General features: G+C 43.5%; 1 protein-coding gene across 1 annotated transcript in view; it reads left to right on the top strand.

The window, feature by feature from the left end:
• LOC149287531 (inactive phospholipase C-like protein 1) overlaps nt 1–24,426 on the top strand; it is a 174,914-nt gene extending 150,488 nt beyond the window's left edge. Inside the window, exon 6 of the mRNA XM_089492690.1 lies at nt 24,244–24,426. Within this exon, the coding sequence (XP_089348816.1) occupies nt 24,244–24,426 (183 nt within the window). The remainder of the gene's footprint in view (nt 1–24,243) is intronic.
• Nucleotides 24,427–24,764: the final 338 nt, after the last annotated feature.

The following is a 24,764-nucleotide window of genomic DNA, read 5'->3' as shown; positions in this document are numbered from 1 at the left end:
ACCCCAATAACCATAACTGCTCCTAAATTAACCCTAAAGACCCCATCAACCATAACTGCCCCTAAATTAACCCTAACTACCCCATCAACCATAACTGCCCCTAAATTAACCCTAAACACCCCATCAACTATAACTGATGCTGTTGGCTAGGCAGAAGTCGTAAAGGTCCTTGGTGAGGTCAGTTAGGATGTGGGACTGAGGACCCCTCATATGATTGATAAATTGTATGGCTGAAATGTTGTCCATCCGAAAGAGGAGACAGCAATTGGACCGGCCAGCGGCCAAACTCCTGATAGCGAAAGAGCTATCAGTCCCAGGCAGTTGATATGCAACTGTCTTTTGTCTGCTGACCAATGTCCCCCTGTTGCTGAGCTGAGGTCGAAGGCAAGACAGGTGAACTGCAATAGAGTGTTGTTCTGGAATAACTGGAGAAACTGCCAGTGGTCATGATGAACCGGGACCGTCAGGTAGGCGGCCTTGAGGTCCAAGCAAGTAAGCCAGTTGCCCTCGAGAAGGAGGACCCTGAGAAGGTGAATACCCTCCATCTTGAAATATCTGTATGTGACGAACATGTTGAGCTGCCTGAGATTGATTACTTGACAAAACTCTCCCGACTTCTTGTGGACTAGAAAAATGTTGCTGACGAAGTGCAGTGGTCCACCAGAGCCTGTTGAGAGGGCAGAGACGGGGGGGGGGGACAGGGAAGGGAGAGCTGGATAGGGGGCTCAGAAAAGTCTAAACCGACTGAAGGGCGACCCATGGATCTAGGGAGACGAAGGGCCAGTTGTGGGAAAAGAAAGATAGTCTGTCCGCAACCCTTAGGTGGGAAGAGAGATTTGAAGATAAAGGACTTACAGTTTTGCGCTCTCCCACGGGAGGAACCACCAAAGCTTCTTTTATTGGAGCCTCTGGAAGACCGGGCACGGAGCCTGTAGCCAGGTCGATATGATGGCGGGTAGTAGGCACGGGAGCCTCTAGTAGCAGATCGGCTGGCAGCCCGGCTCCTCGGACGTCCAGCCCTGGTGGAAAAACACTGACCAGATGAAAAGACCTTCCCCATGGAAGATTAGACTTTCATAAAGGATGTAAAAATATTGACATGTTTGTTCAGTTCTTTAATAAAGGCATCACCGAAGAGGAGACCCTCAGCAGTTGGCCCCAACTCCTTGCTCCCCAAATTCATGAGGCATGGATCGAGGCGTAGTAAGGCAGCACGGCGACGTTCTGTAGAAAGGGCCACATTCGCGTTGCCCAGCAGGATGACACATCCTCGAGTTCATTCCCTCCACACAAGGTGCTCAAGACACCAGAATTTGACCATACTATGGTGACATACATGGCCTGTCTTGGACATATATGTCACCATGGTATGGTCAAATTCTGGAGAACTTATTTATTTTAGACACGGACGGCTGGATATATATCCAGCAAAACACACATTAACATAAAACAAGATATTGGGATACAAACCGCCCCCTTAATCAGCCTCCCAGAGATTACAGGGGCAGTAAAGGGATTAACAATACAATAGGGCCCCAATCTCCACTGCCTATTACTGGCCCAAATCAGTTCCAGGGATGGCCAGGGTAAATGTCTGTAGTGGTGGAACTGGGGGAGGGAGTGGGGGGGGGAACAGGTACTGACTTATACAACATTAAACTAAAACAATGGTGGTCACTCCCTGGTTGCAGATCCCGGCTGTCTGCCAGAGATAATCCATCACTTGCCGAGAGGATGATATACTGCTGAGAGTAGCCACCGAAGTCTTTGCAAAGTCAGGGCCCTTAATCAATAGGGAAGAGGCTGGCTCTCAGGCCTCTCCAGTGGTCCCAGTGATGGAGGGTTCCGTCACAGTCCCAGACATACCTAGTAGCTTATCTAAGCCTGTGTTTTCATCCCGGTATATGTTGAATTTTAAATTGGAATATTGTTGGGACCGAAATAGGGTGACCTCATTGGCCATGTTTTCCAGAACATGTGTAAGTTTTTCATATTGATTACCTGCCCAACGAAAGCACTGCCCTACAGTATGTGGGCTGTATAGACTTCCTCAAGGGAACAAATTAGTTATACATCCTCCGTACTGCAGGACAGCATGTTTTCCAGCCCAGATGAACTGGTTGATGTGGTCACTCTCTACAGAAACCATCTGGTAATGTAATGGATTCTTATCTTTACTTACATACATCTATTTTAAGGGTTCATGATCAGTCACCAATATAAATTCTCTATGCAGCAGGTAGTACTTAAGACTTTCCATACCCCATATGATGGCTAATGCTCCCCTCTCAATAAAATGCATGTTTTGGGGTTCCGTTTTCTACTCAAGTAAAAGACTTGGTGTTCCTCACCCTCAACAACTTGATACAGGGCTTTTAACAATTAATGTAGGACTTGTACATAGAGCAGTTTTTAACTTCCCAAAAGAGATTTCTGCCTCCTTTGTCCAATTAATTGTTTTAGGGTTCCTGGCTTTGGTAAACTTAAGTTTGAGCAATGGTTGCAAACTTGGGAATGAACTGTCTATAGTATCCCACTAGACCTAGGAAAACCCTGATCTGTTTACTTTTCTTGGAAGTGGGGAAGTTCTGTATAGCTGCCAGTTTGTTCAACTGGGGTTTTACAAGTCCTCTACCAACTGTGTATCCCAAATACTTTGCCTCTTATAGGCCAATTGCAGTCATTTTCAGGTTAGCTGTGAGCTTTGCCTATGTGACAGGATGGCCTATATTTTGGATAGGTTCTCCCGCCAAGCTGCACTTCCTTCTACCGAGACACCAGTGGTTAACCCCTTCAGCGCCAGACAGAACCAGCATTGTAGAGAGAAGGGGAATGGTGCTGCATCAGAGCTGTGTTGCTGCTGTAGCTTAGCATATTCAGCCCACCTCAAGAATTAGACATAACCAATGTTGAGGTAAAAACAGGACTGGCTTTATTGGGAACGGCACAGAAATGTATACACACAAATATTAGATCAGGAGTATAATACCATCAACTACTATACAGCCAGGCGCCTCCATGCATGTGCCCATTTACAAGAAAGGTAGTAGGGAGGAGTCGGGCAACAACAGGCGTGTGAGTTTTACATCAGTAGTGGGGAAATTAATGAAAACTACCGTATTTCCTCGATTATAAGACGACCCCCCAAAATCTAAATATTAATTTAGGAAAAAAAACAAAAAGCCTGAATATAAGACTACCCTATAGGAAAAAAAGTTTTACTAGTAAATATTAATTCATGTAAACAATTTTTTCATATTTAATAAAAGCTATGATTGAGAAAAATATATAATTTTTTATTTCCTTATTTGCCAACCTGCCCCCCCAGTTATCCACATCTGCCCCCAGGGTTGCCACTCTGCCCCCAGAAATGCCTTATACCCCCTGTGACAGAAACTTCCATCACTGGGGCCCCTGGAGAGGCCTGAGAGCCAGCCTCCTCCCTATCGACTATGGGCCCAGGCCTCGTAGAGACTTCCGTGTGTGGATACAGGGGTTCAGTTTCTGCTGATGTTCCCCATGTTTTAGCACTCAGTGTCTCAAAACTGTAACGTCAGCTGGACATCCTGTGGTAGGAAGAAGGCCGATTGTCTTAGCATTGTTAATTGTATAGGTGTGAAGTGTTTCCCCTGTTATTGTGTGAGTTAGCCCTTGTCTTAAGACCCCCTGTAGGTATGACTAGGTGTCGCTGCTGCATACCTAGTTATCAATTACATAACAGGTAGCTGTTAATCCTGTGAGCTCCTGTTATCCCTGTGTCCTGGCCATTGTCTGTCTCAAGCCAATTATATGTCTATCGTCATTCCACGTCTACGTCCCCAGTTAATGTAATTATTTATGTCTCGTGTCATCCTGTCCTTCCCCTGGATATTGTGTTGCAGGATTTGATCTAATTACTTCCTTCCTGACATGGTAATTAGAACATGTGATATTTGTCTTGCCCCTTTTCTACTTGTGTATATATAACTCTGTATTTGTCTTTAATAAAGGAGTCCTGTTTTCACCTCAACATGAGTGTTGCCTGATGTTTTGGGTAGGCTGTAGCCACACTGTGTAGCTAAGCTTCGGATAGCCACAGTGCCAATGCAGCTCCGGTGCAGCGACGCCCCCCCCTTCTATCTACAACGCTGGTTCTGTCTGGCGCTGAAGTGGTTACTTGTTGGTGTCCTGTCAGGAGGAAGCAACGTTTGGCGGGAGTACCCAGTCCCCAGCAGCAGCTCACAGATTCGGAAGTGGAGGAACCTGTCCTCCCTTCCCAGCCGCAGATCCCAGTTCAGGGAGCCGAGGGTGTCTTCCCTCCTCCCCAGCAGCGGACAGATGACCTGGGAGATGGCGCTGCCAACCCATCACCACAACGACAACAGGAGCACCAGGGAGAAGATGCAGGCATCATCACTCCCCAGCGACTGGGAAGATTCCAGAGAGAAAGTGCTGTAGGCACTTCTCTCCAGCGGCAGTTGTATTTTTCTGGAGGTGGGGCGGGGGAGTACTGCTCTTGGAGGGGCAGATTATTTGGGGCACCAGTTTCGGGAGGGCATTGATGGGCTAAGTGAACTAACTGACTACGGAGTCAACCCGTTTGGGGTTTCCTCCCGTGTCAGTCCTATTTGGAAGGGGGAGAAGTGTGACAGAACCCTCCATCACTGGGGCCCCTGGAGAGGCCTGAGAGCCAGCCTCCTCCCTATCGACTATGGGCCCAGGCCGTGTAGAGACTTCTGTGTGTGGATACAGGGGTTCAGTTTCTGCTGATGTTCCCCATGTTTTAGCACTCAGTGTCTCAAAACTGTAACGTCAGCTGGACATCCTGTGGTAGGAAGAAGGCTGATTGTCTTAGCATTGTTAATTGTATAGGTGTGAAGTGTTTCCCCTGTTATTGTGTGAGTTATCCCTTGTCTTAAGATAAGACAAGGTATGACTAGGTGTCACTGCTGCATACCTAGTTATCAATTACATAACAGGTAGCTGTTAATCCTGTGAGCTCCTGTTATCCCTGTGTCCTGGCCATTGTCTGTCTCAAGCCAATTATGTCTATCGTCATTCCACGTCTACGTCCCCAGTTAATGTAATTATTTATCTCTCGTGTCATCCTGTCTTTCCCCCGGATATTGTGTTGCAGGATTTGATCTAATTACTTCCTTCCTGACATGGTAATTAGATCATGTGATATTTGTCTTTTCTACTTGTGTATATATAACTCTGTATTTGTTATTTATAAAGGAGTCCTGTTTTCACCTCAACATGAGTGTTGCCTGAGGTTTTGGGTGGGCTGTAGCCACACTGTGTAGCTAAGCTTCGGATAGCCACAGTGCCAATGCAGCTCCGGTGCAGCGACGTCCCCACTTCTATCTACAACGCTGGTTCTGTCTGGCGCTGAAGTAGTTACTTGTTGGTGTCCTGTCAGAAGGAAGCAACGTTTGGCGGGAGTACCCAGTCGGGGTACAGGTCGGTCCTGTCACACCCCCTATTTGCCACTCTGCCCCATGATGTGCCTTTTAACCCTCTATATGCCACTCTGCCTCCAGAAATGTCTTATACCCTCCTATGTGCCAATCTACCCCATGATATGCCTTTTAACCCCCTATATTCCAGAGTGGCATATAGGGGGTTAAAAGGCATATCATGGGGCAGAGTGGCATATAGGGGGTTAAAAGGCATTTCTGGAGGTATATAACTGCTAACAGCAATAACACTCCTGTCAAGCCAAGGCAGCCAGTACATGCTGGAACCTGGGGATGATAGGAGTGTGAGTACACACTCCCTCTGTCATGCTACCACCCCCCCCTTACACATCCATGCTATCACACACACTCATTCACAAACATTTAAATACTCATTCATTCCATTAATCACACATACTTCACACATTAATCACAAAAACCCTCCCCCACCCCCTTACCTGAACTGCAGATCTCTCACTCGAAGACTTCTGCAGGGGCCCGGCTGTGCGAGCAACTTCTCTGGCCCCGCCCCCAGAGGAAGGAGAGGGGAGGCAGAATTATGTGACACTGCTAGCTTTCTGTTCTCCTGCTGCTAGAAGAGACGCTGCTCGCGACCAAAGCACCGGTAAGCAGCCTGGCCCCAACGGACATTTTTTTGAGGTTTGATTAGAAGACGACCTCGATTATAAGACGAGGGGTATTTTTCAGAGCATTTGCTCTGAAAAAAACCGTCTTATAATCAAGCAAATACGGTATGTTGAAGGATATGATTGTTGAACACCTGAACTTAAGATCACAAACAAAATGGATTTACGTAAAGGAAGATCATGCCAACCTAAACTAAAATAATAGATGAAGGTGGTGTAGTAGACATTACACATACAGTCAAACACAGTGACAAACACACATACCTGGTGTCTGGCTGCAGCTTACTCTGAGTTGGTGTGAAGGAGGGACTCAGCCTATCAGGAGAGACTTCTGAACTCTTAGGCAACCAGGAGAGTTGAGAAGTCTCTCCTGATTGGCTGAGACCTCCTTACGGGACTATGCATTGTCCCGGATTGAGGCTGCCCGGGACCCGGCCCTTAAAGTCCCATTCTGGGACTGTCCCGGGCAGGGCCGGCCTTAAGGGTGTGCGACCACACAGGGCGCCATGGCAACAGGGGCGCCGTCCGGGACTTAAATGAAAACATTGTTTTTTTGTAACTTTATTTAGCATCCTCCATGTTAAATAAAGGTTTTTTTGTACTTTATTTAACATGGAGGATGTTAAATAAAAAGTTAAACAAAAAAACCAAAAAAAAACGGTGTTTTCATTTAAGTCCCGGACAGGGGCGCTGAGTTTTCAGCAACCGTTCGGCGCCCCTCACTCTCAGTCGCGGTGCCGGCGTTTCGTGCTGAGCGCCGGAATTATTCTGGCGCTCTGCTGTGAAGCGTGCACCGCGGCAGAGCGGGAAGACGGACGCCTCCCGCTCCCACCACAGGACTCCGGCAACAAGGTAAGTAAGGATAGGGAGAGGGGGTAGATAGTGATAAGGGGCAGGGATGAGGAGGCAGTGAGAAGGGGCAGAGGGGGGAGATTTATTTTCCTTTGGGGGGGTGGGGGGGGCGCCAGAGGAGTAGTCCGCACAGGGTGCCAGAACACTTAAGGCCGGCTCTGGTCCCAGGCAATCCGGGATCTGTGGTTGCGCTAAGAAAGGGATCCTTCTTTGCTAGAAAACCCATGGAAATTCCTCCCTAATAACACAGGATATGGTAATCTAGGTATACAGTCAGGTGAAAAAGAAAGTACACCCTTTGATTTCTATGGTTTTACATATCATGATAAATTAACAATCATCTGTTCCTTAGCAGGTGTACAAATTAGGTAAATACAACCTCAGATAAACAACACAATTATTTATTCAACAAAAATAAAGCCAAAAATGGAGAAATCATGTGTGAAAAACCAAGTACACCCTTGATTCTATAGGAATTAAGATGCTGCTAAAAAAAATAAAAATACCATTCATTAATTGATCATTAGCAAGTGTGACTACCAATATAAAATCCAAAGTTTTTGCAGTTTGGTAGTCTGAAGCATTCAGGTGTTGAACACATTGCCAAGAAGGAAAGACATCAGCAATGATCTTAGAGAAGCAATCGATGCTGCCCATCAATCTGGGAAGGCTTATGAGGCCCTTTTCAAACAATGTAATGTCCATCATCCTACAGTGAGAGAGATTATTCAAAAGTGGAAAACATTCGAGAGTTGCCAATCTTCCCAGCAAATTCACCCCAAGGGTTACATCTCAGACTCTACAAACCTCAACATGTTAAGTGTTAAAAGTTCCAGGCAATACAATTAGAAAAAGACTAAAATAAAGTATGGTTTGTTTGGAAGGGTTACCAGGAGAAAGACTTGGGCTTGCAGAGTTGCATCTTAAACCACAAGGCATCTGGAATAGTGTCATTTGGACAGACAAGACCAAAGTGGAGATCTTTGGTTATAATGCACAGTGCCACCTTGGGGCAAAAACCCAAACACAGCATATCAGTACAAATACTTCATACAAAGCAAGGTGGTGGAGGGCTGATTTGGGCTTGTTTTGCAGCCACAGGACCTGGGAACATTGCAGCCATTAAGTCAACCATGAACTCCTCTGTATAGCAAAGTATTCTGGAGTCAAATGTAATGCCATCTGTCTGACAGCAAAAGCTCGTTCAAAATTGGGTCATGCAACAGGACAATTATCCCAAGCACACCAACAAATCAACAGTATGGCTGAAAAAGAAAAGAATCAAGGTGTTACAATGGTCTAGTCAAAGTCCAGACCTCAACCCAATTGAAATGCTCTTAAGAGAGTTATGCATAAACAAATGTCCAGAAACCTCAATGAACTGAAGTAACGTTGTAAAGAAGAGTGGGCCAGAATTCCTCCAGAGAGACTGATACTCACAGTCATACAGAAAATGATTACTTCAAGTTATTGCTGCTAAAGGTGGTTCTACAAGCTATTGAATCATAAGGTATACTTAGTTTTTAACACATGCCTTCCTTATGTTGTCTTCATGATTTATTCAACAAAAATGACATGGTGTAATATGCCATGTGTTGTTGCCAGCTGAGGTTGTATTTACCTAATTTTAGACCTGCTGAGGAACAGATGATTGTTATTGTGTCCTGATATATAAAACTAAAGAGGGTATACTTTCTTTTTCACATGACTAACAGTGGAAGTAACCATGATCTTTTTACCGTTTATCCCTACAGGTAGCATAATATTACCATGATAGTACACAGTCCCATGAACACAAGAAATCATCGTTCTCCCCAGTTTTTCAGGCAAAGACTTTGCCAGCTCCGAGACTAAGGTAACCATATAGTAATGTATATTACTGTATAGTAATGTTTAGCAGAAATTGGTTAGTACCCTCTGACCAGTTCACTTGCATAGGTTCCTGAGGCCCTCAAGCAAAAGCCCATTATTTGTAGATGTGGACACTGTAGGATCTGCAGTAGGTGTGGTCCTTTCCTAATGCCAAGGGGAGATGGACACCTTACACTAGGTTTTTTTATGTTCTCCAAAAGACTATCCACTGTGGAATGCAGTTATAGTGTGACCATGAACTCCTTGCTATAAAGAGGACACTCAAGGAACAGATCTGTTGGAGAGAGCACACCACCCAGTCACTATTTGCACAGACCACAGTAGAATACCTTACTAGGTAATATGCACCTACAACCTACCACCAAGGGAAGCAAAATATCAACTGCATCAACAGCAGCACGACTATTTCAACTTCAAAGACACTATTTTATAACCTGGACATTTTTTGGCTTCCTCCGATTGACCTCCTAAATCAATACCCCATACAAAACTTAGTCGTCCATGACCATGGTTTAAAAATATCCTGGAACTGACTCAGTAGCCAGAGATGGAAAAGGAGATCAAAATCGTCCAATCGTAGGACACTTGTGTCTGAGCCAAGGGTACATCTAGTGGATCTCCTTTTGTCCTACAATAATAACACTATTATGGTTGTGGTCGACAAACTTACCTAGATGGCTTACTTAACCCCTTCGCGACCTTTGCCGGTTCAGGACCGTCATGACAAGAAGGTCACTAAATGACCTTTGACGGTCCTGAACCGTCAAAAAATTAAATAAGCTTAGAAAGTGATCAACGATCACTTTCTTCGCTTAAACGGCGTTACTGTAATGCCTCGATGTCGAGGCATTCAGTAACGCCGAGATCGGCATCGGGGGCCATGTCTGGCCCCTCCCCGGGGCGTCAACAGCCGCCATACATTGTATGGCGGCGGACGCCCGTTTTAAAAGCGTTTACTTAAATGGTGTCGCTGGAATGCCTCGATCAGGAGGCATCCAGCGACACCAAACACTTACCTCTGGATGGGCTGTGACCGCTCCGGAGAGCGGTCACAGCCGCAGCTGCCAGTGATCTTCGCCATCAGCAAGAAGAAAGAGTTCGCTAGACAGTCTCCAGACCCTCTAGAGAACTCTGGCTCCACTTGCAGGTTGAATACAGGTAATGAAAAAAAAAATGTGCTAACATTTAAAAATAATTATGCAGTGATGAACCATCCAGTACCAGCAAAATGTGTAAAAAAAAAAATAGAAAAAAAAGTATTAAAAAAATAAAGTTTATTATTTTGAGCAAGTGCTAAAATTTCTCAAAAATCTCAACAAAGAGTTAAAATAAAAGCACTTCAAATACCAAAGGGGTGTCTAATATATAAAAAAAATGGCTGATGGGGTAAATTGGAGTGGCCGAGCTCAAAGATAGGGCATAGGTACAGACTGACCAAAATGGAGAAAAAAAAAGCGCACTTCCCAAATGTGGCATTTTAAATCTCAAACAACCCGACAAACCCATGCATGTCGGGTATCACTGCACTCAGGAGATGTTCCTGAACACACATTGGGGTGTTTGACAGTGACATATACCAGAACCTGTATATCTATAACTAAAGTACAATTTGTGTGGAAAAAAAATAAAAAAAATTACTATTACAAAGTTTGACAAAGTGTAGTTCTATAATTGGTGCATGGAAAGGGTTAAAATAACAGCATTTGGAATACCCTGGGGTGTCTAGTTTTCAAAAATATATGGTTTGAATGGGTTAAATTGAGTTAACCGGCTTCAAAGATATTCCAAAGAGGAGATGGAGGCAGGCTTACCAGATTTGTTAAAAAAGATTTGGAAATCATAAAACGCTGCTTGTACTTATTGCCCTATAACTTACAAAAAACAGCAAAAAAAACATAAAAACATTGGGTATTTCTAAACTCAGGACAAGTAGTAGAATCTACTTAGCTAGTTTTTTTTTTACTTGCTTTTTTAGGTGAGTAAAAGATTTTTCAAATAAAAGTCATAAAATGTGTTTTTTTTTCAATTTTTCACCATGGTTTTTTTTATAGTAAATAAGATGACACGATCAAAATAATGGTATCTGAAGAAAGCCCATCTTGTCCTGAAAAAACACAATATATAACTTATGTGGGTACACTAAATGGGTGAGGAGAAAATTACAGCTGAACACAAGCACCACAAAAGTGTCAGAACAACCTCGGTCCCACAGGGTACAAAACGAAAAATGAGCCCGGTCCTTAAGGGGTTAATCACTACCATTGGGTCACCTACTGCTGGCAAGATGTCAGATCTATTTTTCAAGAAAATCTTCTGTTTGTATGGATTGCCTTGTTTGATTCTCTCTGACAGAGGAGTACAATTTACTGCCAAACTCTTGGCAGGATTTTGTTGGGGCTACAAAGTTAAAGACATCTGTCTTCTGCTTGTCACCCCCAGACTAATGGGCAAACTGAGAAGACGAACCACACCCTAGAATAACATCTTCATTGCTACATCGCTCACTTACGCCAGCTTCTCCCTTCTAGCTAAATTCACATACAGCAACCGATTTTCATAGGGCATGCTAGTTATAAGAACAATGCTGGCCGTCCGTAGCCCTCAGTACCAGTACAAAGTATGGCTTTCATCCGCTCATGTATGATTGGCCTGTCCTTACAAAAATGTTGGTCCCTTCACCATAGTTGCTATCATTGATCCAGTGGCCATCCATCTCTCTTGATAAGCCGTGGACACCCGATACGAGTTCCAGAACCATCTCATCACCTCCTATCCTTGTTGATGATGTTGACAAACTCAAGGTGCAGGAGAAATTGAAGGATCGCATGCCACAGCCAGCAGTCCCAGAAGCTAGCTAAAAAGAAAAAATGAATATTTCATCATCCTCTCCTAAGGATTCGTTGTTAAAGAAGTTGAGTTTTGCGTTGAACGTCAAAAATCATGTGTGGTCTCCCATTATTTATGAAAGGATCTACATGAGGCAGCCTGAATATTCAGATTCCCATCATCCTCAACCACACTATTTACCCACACCTATCATCATCATACTCACAGGATGTGTGCATGTCCACTGTGGCATCTTCCTTGCATTATTAATCATGTGGAGATAGGAGCATGTCATAGTGAATGCAAGAGATTATAGTACAAATTTCTGATGAGTAGAAAATGAATGAAATCAATATACAAATAGTATTTATTAGTAATGTGTAGTGCAATATGGTTGATATATGGTTTATAACATGTCAGAATTTAGAGGGTTAAATGTCCTTATTGTAACGCCTGAATTCACTTACCTTCCAGGATGGAGTCTAGATGCAGGAAGATAAACAGCTCACTTGTGCAAATAGATACCACCTCAGTTGACAGATGATATAACCACAAATGCAGGGGTGAGACTTGTGCACAAGGGCAATTATTGTCCAGAGATGAGGTACCAGCCAGGAATATCCAAAAAGCAGAGTCAGGTCACAAGCAAAGGTCGAGGCTGGCAGTACAGGATCATAAACAAGGTCACAGGCAGGGATCAGAGGTAGGCAGTACTGGACCATAAACAGGGTCACAAGCAAAGGTCTGATACACAGGATAAACATACAGCAATGACAGAGCAGTACTGCAACAGGTGTACTCACAAGGGAAGCTTCCAGATTGAAGAAGCAATGAATACTGCCGCAAGCAGGTTTAAATAGGTAGCTGGTGATCACAGACTGAGAGAAAATATCTTCAGGTGTGTGTTGCTATGGTGTTGCTACAGACTCTCCTGCAATCCTCCATAGGCATCAACTCCTGTTGGAGGCCGTGCCTCCTTAGTGCTAGTGGACCAATAGTGTTAGCTGACACTCTTCTTATGGAGTGAGGCTTTCTGGGAGTTGTAGGCAGTGAGGGGGTATAGGTCTCCTGTTACACATGCAGCATGACAATTATTGAGGGTTATTTTTAATTAACTATGCATGTATGATGTATTTTATTGGTTCTTTAAAAAATAAACATATTGATGGTCTGAAATGTACGTGCAGATAACAATGATTTGGTACATCTTGCGTGTTCTGTTTTTTCTTGCTTTGGAGAATCAAACCTTAATCAGTTCTTAACCTCTTTAACTAGTGGGAAAATGTTCCACTTATTTACCACCCTCTCAGTAAACTGTTCTTATGTTACATCTAATACTCTGACCCCCTTGTTTTGGATTATGATCTAATGTTCTAACAGTTCTCCTTATTTCAAATAAACTTACCTCCTTTACTGTTAAATCTCTAAGTATTTATATATTTCTATCACATCTCCTCTCCCTCATCTTTCCTCAAAGCTATGTTAAGACCTCTTAGTCTTTCCTAATAATATTTATCTTGCAAACCATTCAACATTTAAGTAGCCCTTCTCTGAACTTCCTGTAGAATGACAATATCTTTCTGGAGATGGAGTCTCCTAGAACTGTATACAATACTGTAGGTGAGGTTTAACCAGCATACCTGGGAACTCTCTGGTTTTGAGCCAGAGATCTCCGGGTCCAGGTAAAACGCTGCTTCTCCGGATCACCGGGTCAAGAGCGGATACCCTTCGGGTCGAGGGAGCGGGGCTTGACACGCCCCGCTCTCCGCCTGTTTTTCCTTTGAATAACATCAGTGGGCAGTCCTGGCCGCGTCCCGCAAGGGAAGGTTCTGGGTAGCCAGAGCTCAGAAGTTCCCAGGTATGCTGACCAGAGATCAGTAAAGCTACATAACCACTTCCTTTTTTCTGCTACTAATGCCTCTAGCTTTACAGCTCAGTTCCGTGCTTGTTTTATTCTTGCCTACCTTTAAGTCCTCAGACATATTTACTCCTAAATCCTGTACTTCTTCCCAGTAACCCCTATGATACATTTCCATGAAAAGAAGTCCCTAGAGCACCAAAGGCATACTTTGAAACATCAAAGATAAAAAATGGTCTTCCTTGCATGTGATCGCTGTTACAGTCAATCATATGCACGGATAAATGACAAAGGCAGTGCTTGAGCTGGAGAGAGACAGAAAAGGGTTAGATTTTTGACTAGTTAAAAGGGTGGGTGTTAGTTATTTTGGGGATTAGATAGGGGTTACAGAAAACTTTTTTATATAAAGATTGGTTTTTTAAATAAAATGTCTTGCACACAGTCCCATCATGCCTAGGTTCCAGCACTTACACATCCATGCTATCACACACACACACACACACTCATTTATTCATATAATCATTCATTCACAGATTAATTCCCTCAATCACACACACTCATTCAAACACCCTCCCCACCCCCTTACCTGCACTGCAGCTCCTCGATGCCGCTCACAGACTTCAGCAGGGGGCGCGGCCTCCCTCTGCCTTCTCTGCTAAAGCACAGAGGAGGTAGGATGTCACGTGAACTCCGCTTCCTCTGTGCAGTCCAGAAGACCCTCCCACAAGTAAGTAGCAGGGCTTGAGGTGCGGCTCGCGTAAGATCGGTTGCCCTGGCTGCTGATCTTACGCGGGCCGCACCTCGAGGTCTCGCGGGCCGCATTTGGCCGGCGGGCCGCATGTTGGACGCCCCTGCTATAGGGTAATATATGTAGGATGGATATGACCCTCTAGAGATAAAAAAAAAGCTAAGGATGTGGGGCATCTCCATAATCAGGAGATGCAGCTAAACAATTTTGGCTGGGTTTCTCTGGGTTTAAAATTAGAGTTGCAATCCCATCATACCTAATGTAAAAATTCTATGGCTTTGTAAAGGATAATGTACACCTTATAGTAAGCTCCCTATAAGTGCTGGGAAAGTATGGAAATTCTATATAAATTAGGTATTTTTGAAATCAGGTTTTTCCATTACTTACCTAACTTTGTGTGGATTCAGAGGGGAAAATATATTAAAAGAAAAAAGGTTTTTTTTCTAATTTTCGCTAGTTTTTTTACTAACTTTCTCATCCTAACTTTTCAGCTAATTAACTATGGTATCAAAAGAAAGCCCTCTCCTTGAAAAAACAATATATAGTTTACATGGTTACACTATTCACAGGAAAGGGGAATAATCGCTGAACCGACATACCGCAAAAAATGGCAAAATCTCTCCAGGACTTGAGGTACTAAAAACCCCTGGGACTCTTTTTATTCTGTTTCAGTTTCTTCATTAAATTATTTTAAATAATCAAAAAATTTGCATATTGTTTTTTATTCGATTAATCTAAAAAATAATTAGCCAACTAAACGATTCTGAAAATAATCATAAGTTGCAGCCCTAGGCACGTCTAATAATGTTTTATTTCTCTACGCTTAAATTAGTATTCAAGTGTTTGTAAGCACTGTCTTTTTCTCTCTTCTCTTTCTGTCTCTGTCCTTTTCACTGTATTTCTGAACTGAATATAGACATAAAACAGTATGAAATAGTGATTTCCCTGGGTCTCAAAACATAAGTTTTTATAGAAACATAAGTTTCTATAAACATTTTTTTTAACATTTTCTTCTGACCCTAAGAGGTTATATTTTTATATTCACTTAATTTTAATGCAAATTGGGTACTTAATGTTATAGGGGGTTAGTTAGTAGGAAGTTCGATAGGGTTAGGTAGGTGTTCACCCCCCCCCCCAAAATAAATTAAAACAATACAGTACTATATGGTGGGTTTTAAGTAGGGGAAAGTTTAGTACACTAAATGAGTAAAAAAAGACATAGCGAAAACAAGAAAATTGCTCTGGTCCTTGAGAAGGGGATGGGATGGGAGGGGCGCCAGAGGAGTAGTCCGCACAGGGTGCCAGAACACTTAAGGCCGGCTCTGCCCAGGGCAAAGCATCCAATCATGGTCAGACGCAGCCAGGTAGGAGAAACTACCTTGACCATTTGGGAAAATTAACTTTCCAAGCTAAGAGCTGGGTACCCCAACTTGGACAAATTTTATTTAAGAAAGGCAATCTGCTCCATCAGATGAGGTGCCATGCGTGAGCATAGAAAACACACGCTCACTTTGAACAGTGGTTGGCGGACATGACAGCAGCTGCTGCGCAACCCATGAGAATGCAGGCCACACACTCTTCTTTTAATCCCAGTAGCTAAGAGGATCGACATTAGGCACAGAAGGAACTGTTTGACCTCTGTGAAGTAGCACTACTCTCCTTTCTGCTGCTAGCTCTGTCAGTGGGTCCAACTATACTCTCAAGTGCCTCTTCCCAATCACGCAGCAGTTCTACTCAGCTGTGTTGTGCTGCTTGCGGCACTGCTGCTGCTGCTAGGAGTAGCAGACAACATCATCTCTTCCTCCTCCTGTACTTGTCCCTCCTCAGACAGCATTCCCCTTTTACACTGCCAGTCACGCACCTTTTGAACCAATTGTTCCCGGTAGCTACTAAGAACATTGAATTTGATTGCTAGCTTTCCCTTAATCCTTGGATCGCAAAGGCACGCTAACATCATTTCGGGACTTTCTTCCATGCGTTTGCGAAGGTGTACTTTTAGCAGATCCTGCAGCTTCCTGACTATGGCTGCTACTGTATGTCAGGATGTTGAGCTCCATCTTGAACAGCCTCACGGTTTTCAAGGAACACATCCATCCTGCTGCCTAGATGGGAGAACCACTGGGATTACCTGGGCCAGACTGGCAGTGTTTAAGCTTAAATTTTCTGTGGCATCCCTGAATGGTTTAAGGACTGCCACCAACTGGGCGATCACTGTCCGATCCTCCCTATTCAATAGAGATGTCATCCCAATATTGTGTTCTGATGCAAGATTATGGATTGCCCTCTGCTGCTCCAAAATCCTCTCCAGCATATCTAAAGCGGAGTTCCACCGCATACTCACATCTTGTCGTAGACAGTGTATGAGAGGACATGCCCTCTCTTGCTCTTCTCTCAAAACTGGGCTAACCTTAACACTGTGGTGGAAGTGCCCAGCGATCTTTCTGCTGCTACATTACTTCCTTCTGACATTGCTGTCTTGACTATAAAATGGATAATGTGGGCTGCACAGCACACACCAACAATATGACCATCTCGCAGCACTTTTACCATGTTTGCACCTCCATTGGTGCCTGTCTCTACTCCCAACCAATGGCAAAATATTTTCGGAAGTGTGCTTTTCATCCATCACTTCTGCATGGAGAAGGAATGATCAGTAGCCTGCTGCAGCAGCTTCCTGAGACACACCGGGCTGCCACCAGTGTGCTGTCAAGGAAAGAAAGGCATGCTGCCTGCTAGGTGAACTCCACATATCTGTTGTGAAATGTACACACTGACCAGCAGCCTTGGAAAGCTCCTCTTTCACTGCTGAAACACAGGACCGATACAGTGAGGGGACAATATTCCTACTGAGAGTGGAACATGAGGGAACTGTGTATTGTGGAGCCACAGCCGCCATCAATTGTTTGAAAGGCTCCCCTTCAATCATGGAGAAGGTTATTTTATTAGCCTGCTGTTTGGACATTGACCTCCTGGAGTGGAATGCCCAAAATTCTTCCAGGGTGGGCTGAACCTGTTGCAGTGCACCAATCTGCCTTGGTCTTTGCCTGCCAGCACTAGCTGTAGCTGCTATTGACTCAGAAGCAGCTGCTGGGGGGTTTCCACTCTCTCTGGAGATGGTACTAGTTGTTGCTGCCTGCCCTATGTTTTTATGCATCTTTGCCCAAAAACACAGTGTTGTGTAGAGTGCTGAGGTGATGCTTCAAGTTATTAATTAACCAGATCAAATGGAATTCCTGCTAGGCTGGAGCTAACACTGATATCATGACTACTACTACTAGTAGTTGTACTAGCAAGGAGAACAGAGCCTAACTCTGCACTTGGCCTCTCAATCTCACACTCCTCTGGTACCCTGCTAGATGTAATCCTCTAACTGTCTTTACAAAACTATAAGGACTTGGTGGCTTGCTAGAAGTGGTGCTAGGAGGAAGTGGTGTGGCGGTAGGAACAGCTGGCGCAGCAGTAGTGGTGGTAGAGGTGGTGGTCTTGGAAGGGGGATTATCTACAAAAAGCCTCCATGAGAAAGATCGCTTTGGATTGGGAACATCACTCTCAGTCTTGCTGCTAAACTTACTCTTCTTGGTACCTTGCATGCTGCTCCTGGATGAGGAAGATGCTGCTGGGGGCAACACGCACTTAGTACTAGTTGTGCTACCCTTTAACTTGCTTCTGGTGCTTTAGGCTTTCCATAAAAAAACATAGAGCTGGTTGGCCTAGCAGCACTACTACTGCCTGATATTGGTGCCTTTCCTTTACTGGATGACGTAGATCCTGCAAGCAATGATTCCCCAAATCATTCCTCAAATGGTGGTGGTAGATGGAGCCTGTCCCTCCCTCCTTTTCTTAGTCCCAAAAGGAGGATCCATTTTATGCTGTGTGTGTAGGGTAGTGTTTAAAACTAGGGGTACAGGGAAAATAGCTTTATAAAGAAAAATGATTAAAAAAATAAAAGAAAAAAAAATGAAACCCCCCAAAAATAGAGGAAGTTTCTATGCACAACTGCACTCTGCTGTTGTGTGCAGCCTGACAAAGTACTCAAGTTACCTAAATTGGTTAACTAAAGCTACTAAATGGTGTTATTAACTCAAGTTTAACTATAATACACTAACTAGTAAAACTACTAGCAGTATTTTATTTTAAATTTACACGAGCCTACTACTATGCTTAAGCTACCGTATTTGCTCTATTATAAGATGACCCTGATTATAAGACGACCCCCCAAAATCTGAATATTAAGAAAAAAAAAGAAAAAGCCTCAATATAAGACGGCCCTATAGGAAAAAAAGTTTTACTAGTAAATGTTAATTCATGTAAACTATGTAAACAATTTTTTTTAATTTGTATTTCCTTTTATTTTCCAACCTGCCCCCCAGTTATGCACATCTGCCCCCAGAAATGCCTTATACCCCCTATATGCCACTGTGCCCCATGATATGCCTTTTAACTCTCTAAATGCCACTGTGCCTCCAGAAATGCCTTATACCCGTATATGCAACTCTGGCATTTAGGGGGTTAAAAGGCATATTATGGGGCAGAGTGGCATATAGGGACGTATAAGCCATTTCAGGAGGCAGAGGGGCGTATAGAGGATTAAATTCATATGAAGGTCATTTCATAGAGCACTCTGCCTACAGAAATTACTTATGCCCCCCATTTAACCCCCCAAACTTACCGGTGCTTCTGACTCCGAGTCCCTAGTGTGTAGTCGGGGCAGCAGGTAGACGTCTACACGATTGGCTTAGGCAACTTTCGCTGAAGCCGAAAAGGTGCGGTTAGCAGCGGGGGTTGTCTGCGTCCACACGAAGAAACAAAGATTCTTCATTTTGTGCGCCTTCGTGTACGTTTTGCCATGTTCGTTTCTTCACTATGAACAACGAAAATGCACTATTCGTGTTCGTTTTCATGTTTGCCCGAATATGAATGCACAAGTCTAGTTTAAACCCCTATCAGTCTTTTATCAGCTCTTATATCTCCTATATGTCTATCCCATGCTTGTATAAATTCCCTCACTGTATTAGCCTTCACCACTGCTACTGGAAGACTGTTACATTTATCTACTACCCTCTGAGTAAAGTAGACCATTCTTAAGTTACATCTAAACCTCTGGCCTTCAAGTTTTAGAACATGTTATTACATTGCTCCTCCTTTCAATTAAGCTTGCCTCCTGTACTTTGTTAAATCCCTTTAAGTACACTGCTCAAAATAATAAAGGGAACACTAAGATTACACATCCTAGATCTGAATGAATGAACTAATTGTATGACATACGTCCGTCTTTACATAGTTGAATGTGCTGACAACAAAATCACACAAAAATTATCAATGGAAATCAAATTTATCAACCCATGGAGGTCTGGATATGGAGTCACACTCAAAATCAAAATGGAAAACCACACTACAGGCTGATCCAACTTTGATGTAATGTCCTTAAAACAAGTCACAATGCGGCTCAGTAGTGTGTGTGGCCTCCACGTGCCCATATGACCTCCCTACAACGCCTGGGCATGCTCCTGATGAGACGTGCTCAATCGGATTCAGGGCTGGGGAACGGGCGGGCCAGTCCATAGCATCAATGCCTTCCTCTTGCAGGAACTGCTGACACACTCCACTCCACTCCACATGAGGTCTAGCATTGTCTTGCATTAGGAGGAACCCAGGGTCAACCGCACCAGCATATGGTCTCACAAGGGGTCTGAGGATCTCATCTCGGTACCTAATGCCAGTCAGGCTACCTCTGGCAAGCACATGGAGGGCTGTGCGGCCCCCCAAAGAAATGCCACCTGTGATCCTGCACCCACACAGGGTACCAAACAGCACGGCCCTCTAGGGTATTAACGCCACATCTCAGTTAGTTAATCAGCCACGATTTATTTGTAGTCCACGTATGCAGCTATATACAAAATTTCATAGAATTCCCTACAAACAAAAGCCTAGCTCGTCTGAGCGCTTACTAACATATAACTCCCTCACTACTCAGGGTCTAAAACTAAACAAAACGTAATCCCACCAACCTTTTTGATGGTCTCTTTTGTGCATAGCAATCCCTGCTGCTTCCAAACAAACTCTCTGTTCTCTCCCTCTGTCCAACAGGTCAGGTTATATTGCAGTCAGTGCAGCTGACCAGTGCATTAGAGTCAGCTTAAACTCCTGGCCTGGATCCTGTGTCAGTCCAGGTGCATGTAAACTGCGGGGTGGAGCACCAGCCTGCCCTGTATGTCATATAAAACCCTGCAAAATCGAGGGGGAATGTATACCCCTTCCACAACAACACCCCGCACCTTGTTACACACCCCACACCATTACTGACCCACCGCCAAACCGGTCATGCTGGAGGATGTTACAGGCAGCAGAACGTTCTCCATGGCGTCTCCAGACTCTGTCACGTCTGTCACATGTGCTCAGTGTGAACCTGCTTTCATCTGTGAAGAGCACAGGGCGCCAGTGGCGAATATGCCAATCCTGGTGTTCTCTGGCAAATGCCAAACGTCCTGCACGGTATTGAGGTGTAAGCACAACCCCCACCTGTGGACGTCGTGCCCTCATTCCACCCTCATGGAGTCTGTTTCTGACCGTTTGAGTGGACACATGAACATTTGTGGCCTGCTGGAGGTCATTTTGCAGGGCTCTGGCAGTGCTCCTCCTTGCACAAAGGTGGAGGTAGCGGTCCTGCTGCTGGGTTGTTGCCCTCCTACGGCCTCCTCCACGTCTCCTTATGTACTGGCCTGTCTCCTGGTAGCGCCTCCATGCTCTGGACACTACGCTGACAGACACAGCAAACCTTCTTGCCACAGCTCGCATTGATGTGCCATCTTGGATGAGCTGCACTACCTGAGCCACTTGTGTGGGTTGTACACTCCGTCTCATGCTACCACTAGAGTGAAAGCACCGCCAGCATTCAAAGGTGACCAAAACATCAGCCAGGAAACATAGGAACTGAGAAGTGGTCTGTGGTCACCACCTGCAGAACCGCTCCTTTATTGGGGGTGTCTTGCTAATTGCCTATAATTTCCACCTGGTGTCTGTTCCATTTGCACATCAGCATGTGAAATTGATTGTCCATCAGTGTTGCTTCCTGAGTGGACAGTGTGATTTCACAGATGTGTGATTGACTTCGAGTTACATTGTGTTGTTTAAGTGTTCCCTTTATTATTTTGTGCAGTGTATTTAAATGCACACCCCCCCTCTCTTCTTTCCTCCAAGCTATGCATATTAAGATCCTTTAATCTCTTCTGATAATTTCTGTCCTGCAAACCACTTACCATTTTTGTAGCTCTCCTCTGAACTCTCACCAGTGTGTAGATGGGGTCTCTGGAACCTCCTTCTTTCTACTACTAATACCTCTCCATTTGCAACCCAGCATCATGCTTGCTTTTTGAGATGCTTTATTGCATTGTCTACTTACCTTTAAGTCATCAGAAATAATTACTCCTAAGTCCCTCTCTTCCGTTGTTACTGACAGTACATTGCCACCAATGCTATATTCTGCCTTGGGATTTTTACATCCAAGTGCATTATTTTACATTAATTAATATTAAACTGCAGCTACCACATTCTCATCCATTCTTCTAATTTACTTAACCCCTTAATGACAATTGACGGTCCGGGCACATCACCTGAAAACAAAGGGTTAATGACTATTGACGTGCCAGGACCGTCATAACTTCAAACGGGTGAAGAAAGCGCTCACAACTGCTCCAGACCCTCCTGAGAATCTGGGTCCACTTGCAGGTTGAAAACAGGTACTGCAATTTTTATAATCAAGTCCTAAAATTAGCACTTTAATTTAAAACAATTCTTGCATGGTGTCATGAACCTTACCAAGTCAGGAAAGAGTCTTAGCTCGGGGTTAACGGTTAATTCAGATTGCTGGTCTTTATTTATAATGAGAACAAGTACAAAAGGAAAATAAAGCACACGATAGTCCAGAGACAGATTAGTTAATCCAAGGGAGGTAAATTATATCTTTTATATCTCATAAAGCAAAGCATACGATAACGAACATGAAAGTTCATGCCAGTGAGATATTGGAGCTATAAGGAGTATTGGAATCTGTAGCAGGTGTAACTAAGACAAGCAGAATCAATGGAGTAGAGTGGATGTTCCAATAAGACTTCTTATAAAGATACACAGGCTTCTGGAACCAGGTTCTTTAGTCAGGTAAATGCAGGTTAAATCACAGGATATCAGGAGCCAGATTACACAGCCTGTAAGGTCATCACAGTCTTAATGTAAAGGCACCTAACAAACAGTGGAGTGTCCAGACATAGGCCTGGTAATCAGGTAAATCCAGGTGAAAGTCAGACCAGACAATTGCCAGGTAGAGTGATGGTCTAGAGGGTGGTCTAAATAGGTAAATCATAACAAACGAAGGGTTAAACTTGAAAGATAGAATCCTGACACATGGAAAGAGTTAAAATACTGGCCATGGGGTGTCTACTTTAAAAAAATGTATGATTTGAGGGGGTAAATTGGCCGGGTTCAACAATGTCCCAATTAACACCGGGGGAAGGATGACCACATGTCTAATTTCCAATTTGAAAAGTGCACATGACCCAAATGTGGCCCTTTAGCCCTCCAAAAACCCAACAAACCCATGCATGTGGGGTATCACTGTACTCAGGAGAACACATATTGCTGAACACATATAGGGGTGTTTTATGACGGTAACATATACCAGGACCTGTTAATTCATACCTGAAGTAAAAAGTGTGTGAAAAAAATGCAAAAAATGACTACCACGAAGTTTGACAAAGACTGGTGGTAGAATTAGTGCATGGAAAGAGTTGAAATACTAGCATTTTAAATACACTGGGATGTCTGGTTTTCAAAAATATATGGTTTGATGGGGTAAATTGCATTGTCTGGCTTCAAAGATACCCGAAATAGCACATAGCAGGGGGAAGGATTACCAGATTTGGAAAATGGTTTTGAAATAGCAAAACGCTACCTGTACTTATTGCCCCATAACGTGCAGGTTTAGCAGGTTTTTTCATTAGCTTTTATAGATGAGTAAAAGATTTTTTTTTCTAAATGTTTCACAATATTTTATACTTTTTTATAGTAAATAATATGATACAGTCAACACAATGACATCTAAAGAAAGCCCTTCTTGTCCTGAAAAAGACAATATATAACTTGTGTGCGTTCAGTAAACGGGAAAGAATAAAATTACAGCTAAACAAGAGCAGCGCAGAAATGTTAAAACACCAAGGGGTTAAGTAATTTGCCATTTGAATTGTTCCATCCGGAATGTCTACCCTGTTTCAGAGCTCAACCATTGGCTTATCCATTCAACTATTTTGGCATCCATACCCATAGACTGCAATTTATTTATAAGTCTTCTATGAGGGACAGTGTCAAATGCCTTACTTAAATCTAGATAGGCTATATTAACAGCCTGGTCTATTACTTTAGTTACCCAGTCAAAAAAATTAAGTTAGTTTGATAGCACACTCGTGCTGTTTCTGAACATGCAAACCATTTATTTCCAGATATTTAACAATCCTGTTCTTTAGCATTGATTTGTACACCAAACTAAACTTAACATTAATCATCAGGGTATAAAGAATCAACCACAAATATCACATTAATCTTATGGCTGGCCACAAAGCATTGCATAATGTAAAGGACGTAATTTGGTTATAGTGTATACCATGACCCATAACAAGACTTCTTGGCATCTGGGGAGGCGTTGCAAATACCATCCTATCTGCTTCTGGAAGCAGAAGGGGCCATGAGCATTGCTGCAGGCCGGCTTAGGCACACTGTGTTGTGCTCCATGGAAGTTACAGCTCTGCCATGATCTCACCTAACATACAGTAGTTTAATTGTGTGTGTTAAAGTAGCTTTTAAAGTTTGCCTGGGCCCAAATGTTTATCTATATATATCTTAAATTTGCTGACCATCCTGTTTATATAAATTGGACATCATGTTAATAAGTCACACCATAATTAAAACTTCCTCTTACCAGTAATTTTTTTTCTTCTTTTTTTTGTCTCCGTTCAGGGTCAGGGGGATCTGCTGAAGAACGCCAAAAACGAAGCCACAGAAAACATGAGGCAGATACATCAAGCCTGTCTTGCTAGCGGCCTGGCTAAGACTGTATGCAGCACATCTGAAACTAAGGCCAAGAAAGGCCTGGAAGCAATAGAGGAGAAAGGCATAGGGGAAGAAAACTGCTGCCTATGAGGCATGGCAGATAACACAGCAAAGGAAATTACAGGGCTGCTTTTAGTTTTTTCTTAGGAGGTTACATTCAGTAAAACTCAGTGGTAAAAGCGTCTAGTACACCCAAAAACACACAAATTATTTTATTGTTCTTGTCCATATTGAAAACATCATTCAAACATTCACAGTGTGATTTGGAAAAAGTATTTGAACCCCTATGCTAATCACTTCAATAAAAGCTAATTGGAGTTAGGAGTTAGTAAGTAACTGGTGAGATATGGTATACATCAGATGCATCAGATCCAAAGTTAGACAATTTGTTTACAAATGGGGATGACTTGGTACTGTGGCTGGCCTCC

The sequence above is a fragment of the Sceloporus occidentalis genome, unplaced genomic scaffold, assembly GCF_023333645.1.
Source record: "Sceloporus occidentalis isolate IW3139 unplaced genomic scaffold, rSceOcc1.0.p SCAF_59, whole genome shotgun sequence".
In the NCBI taxonomy this organism is placed as follows: Eukaryota; Metazoa; Chordata; class Lepidosauria; order Squamata; family Phrynosomatidae; genus Sceloporus; species Sceloporus occidentalis.
Note: the sequence above shows the minus strand (reverse complement) of the source record. Positions and strands in the feature narration are given on the sequence as shown.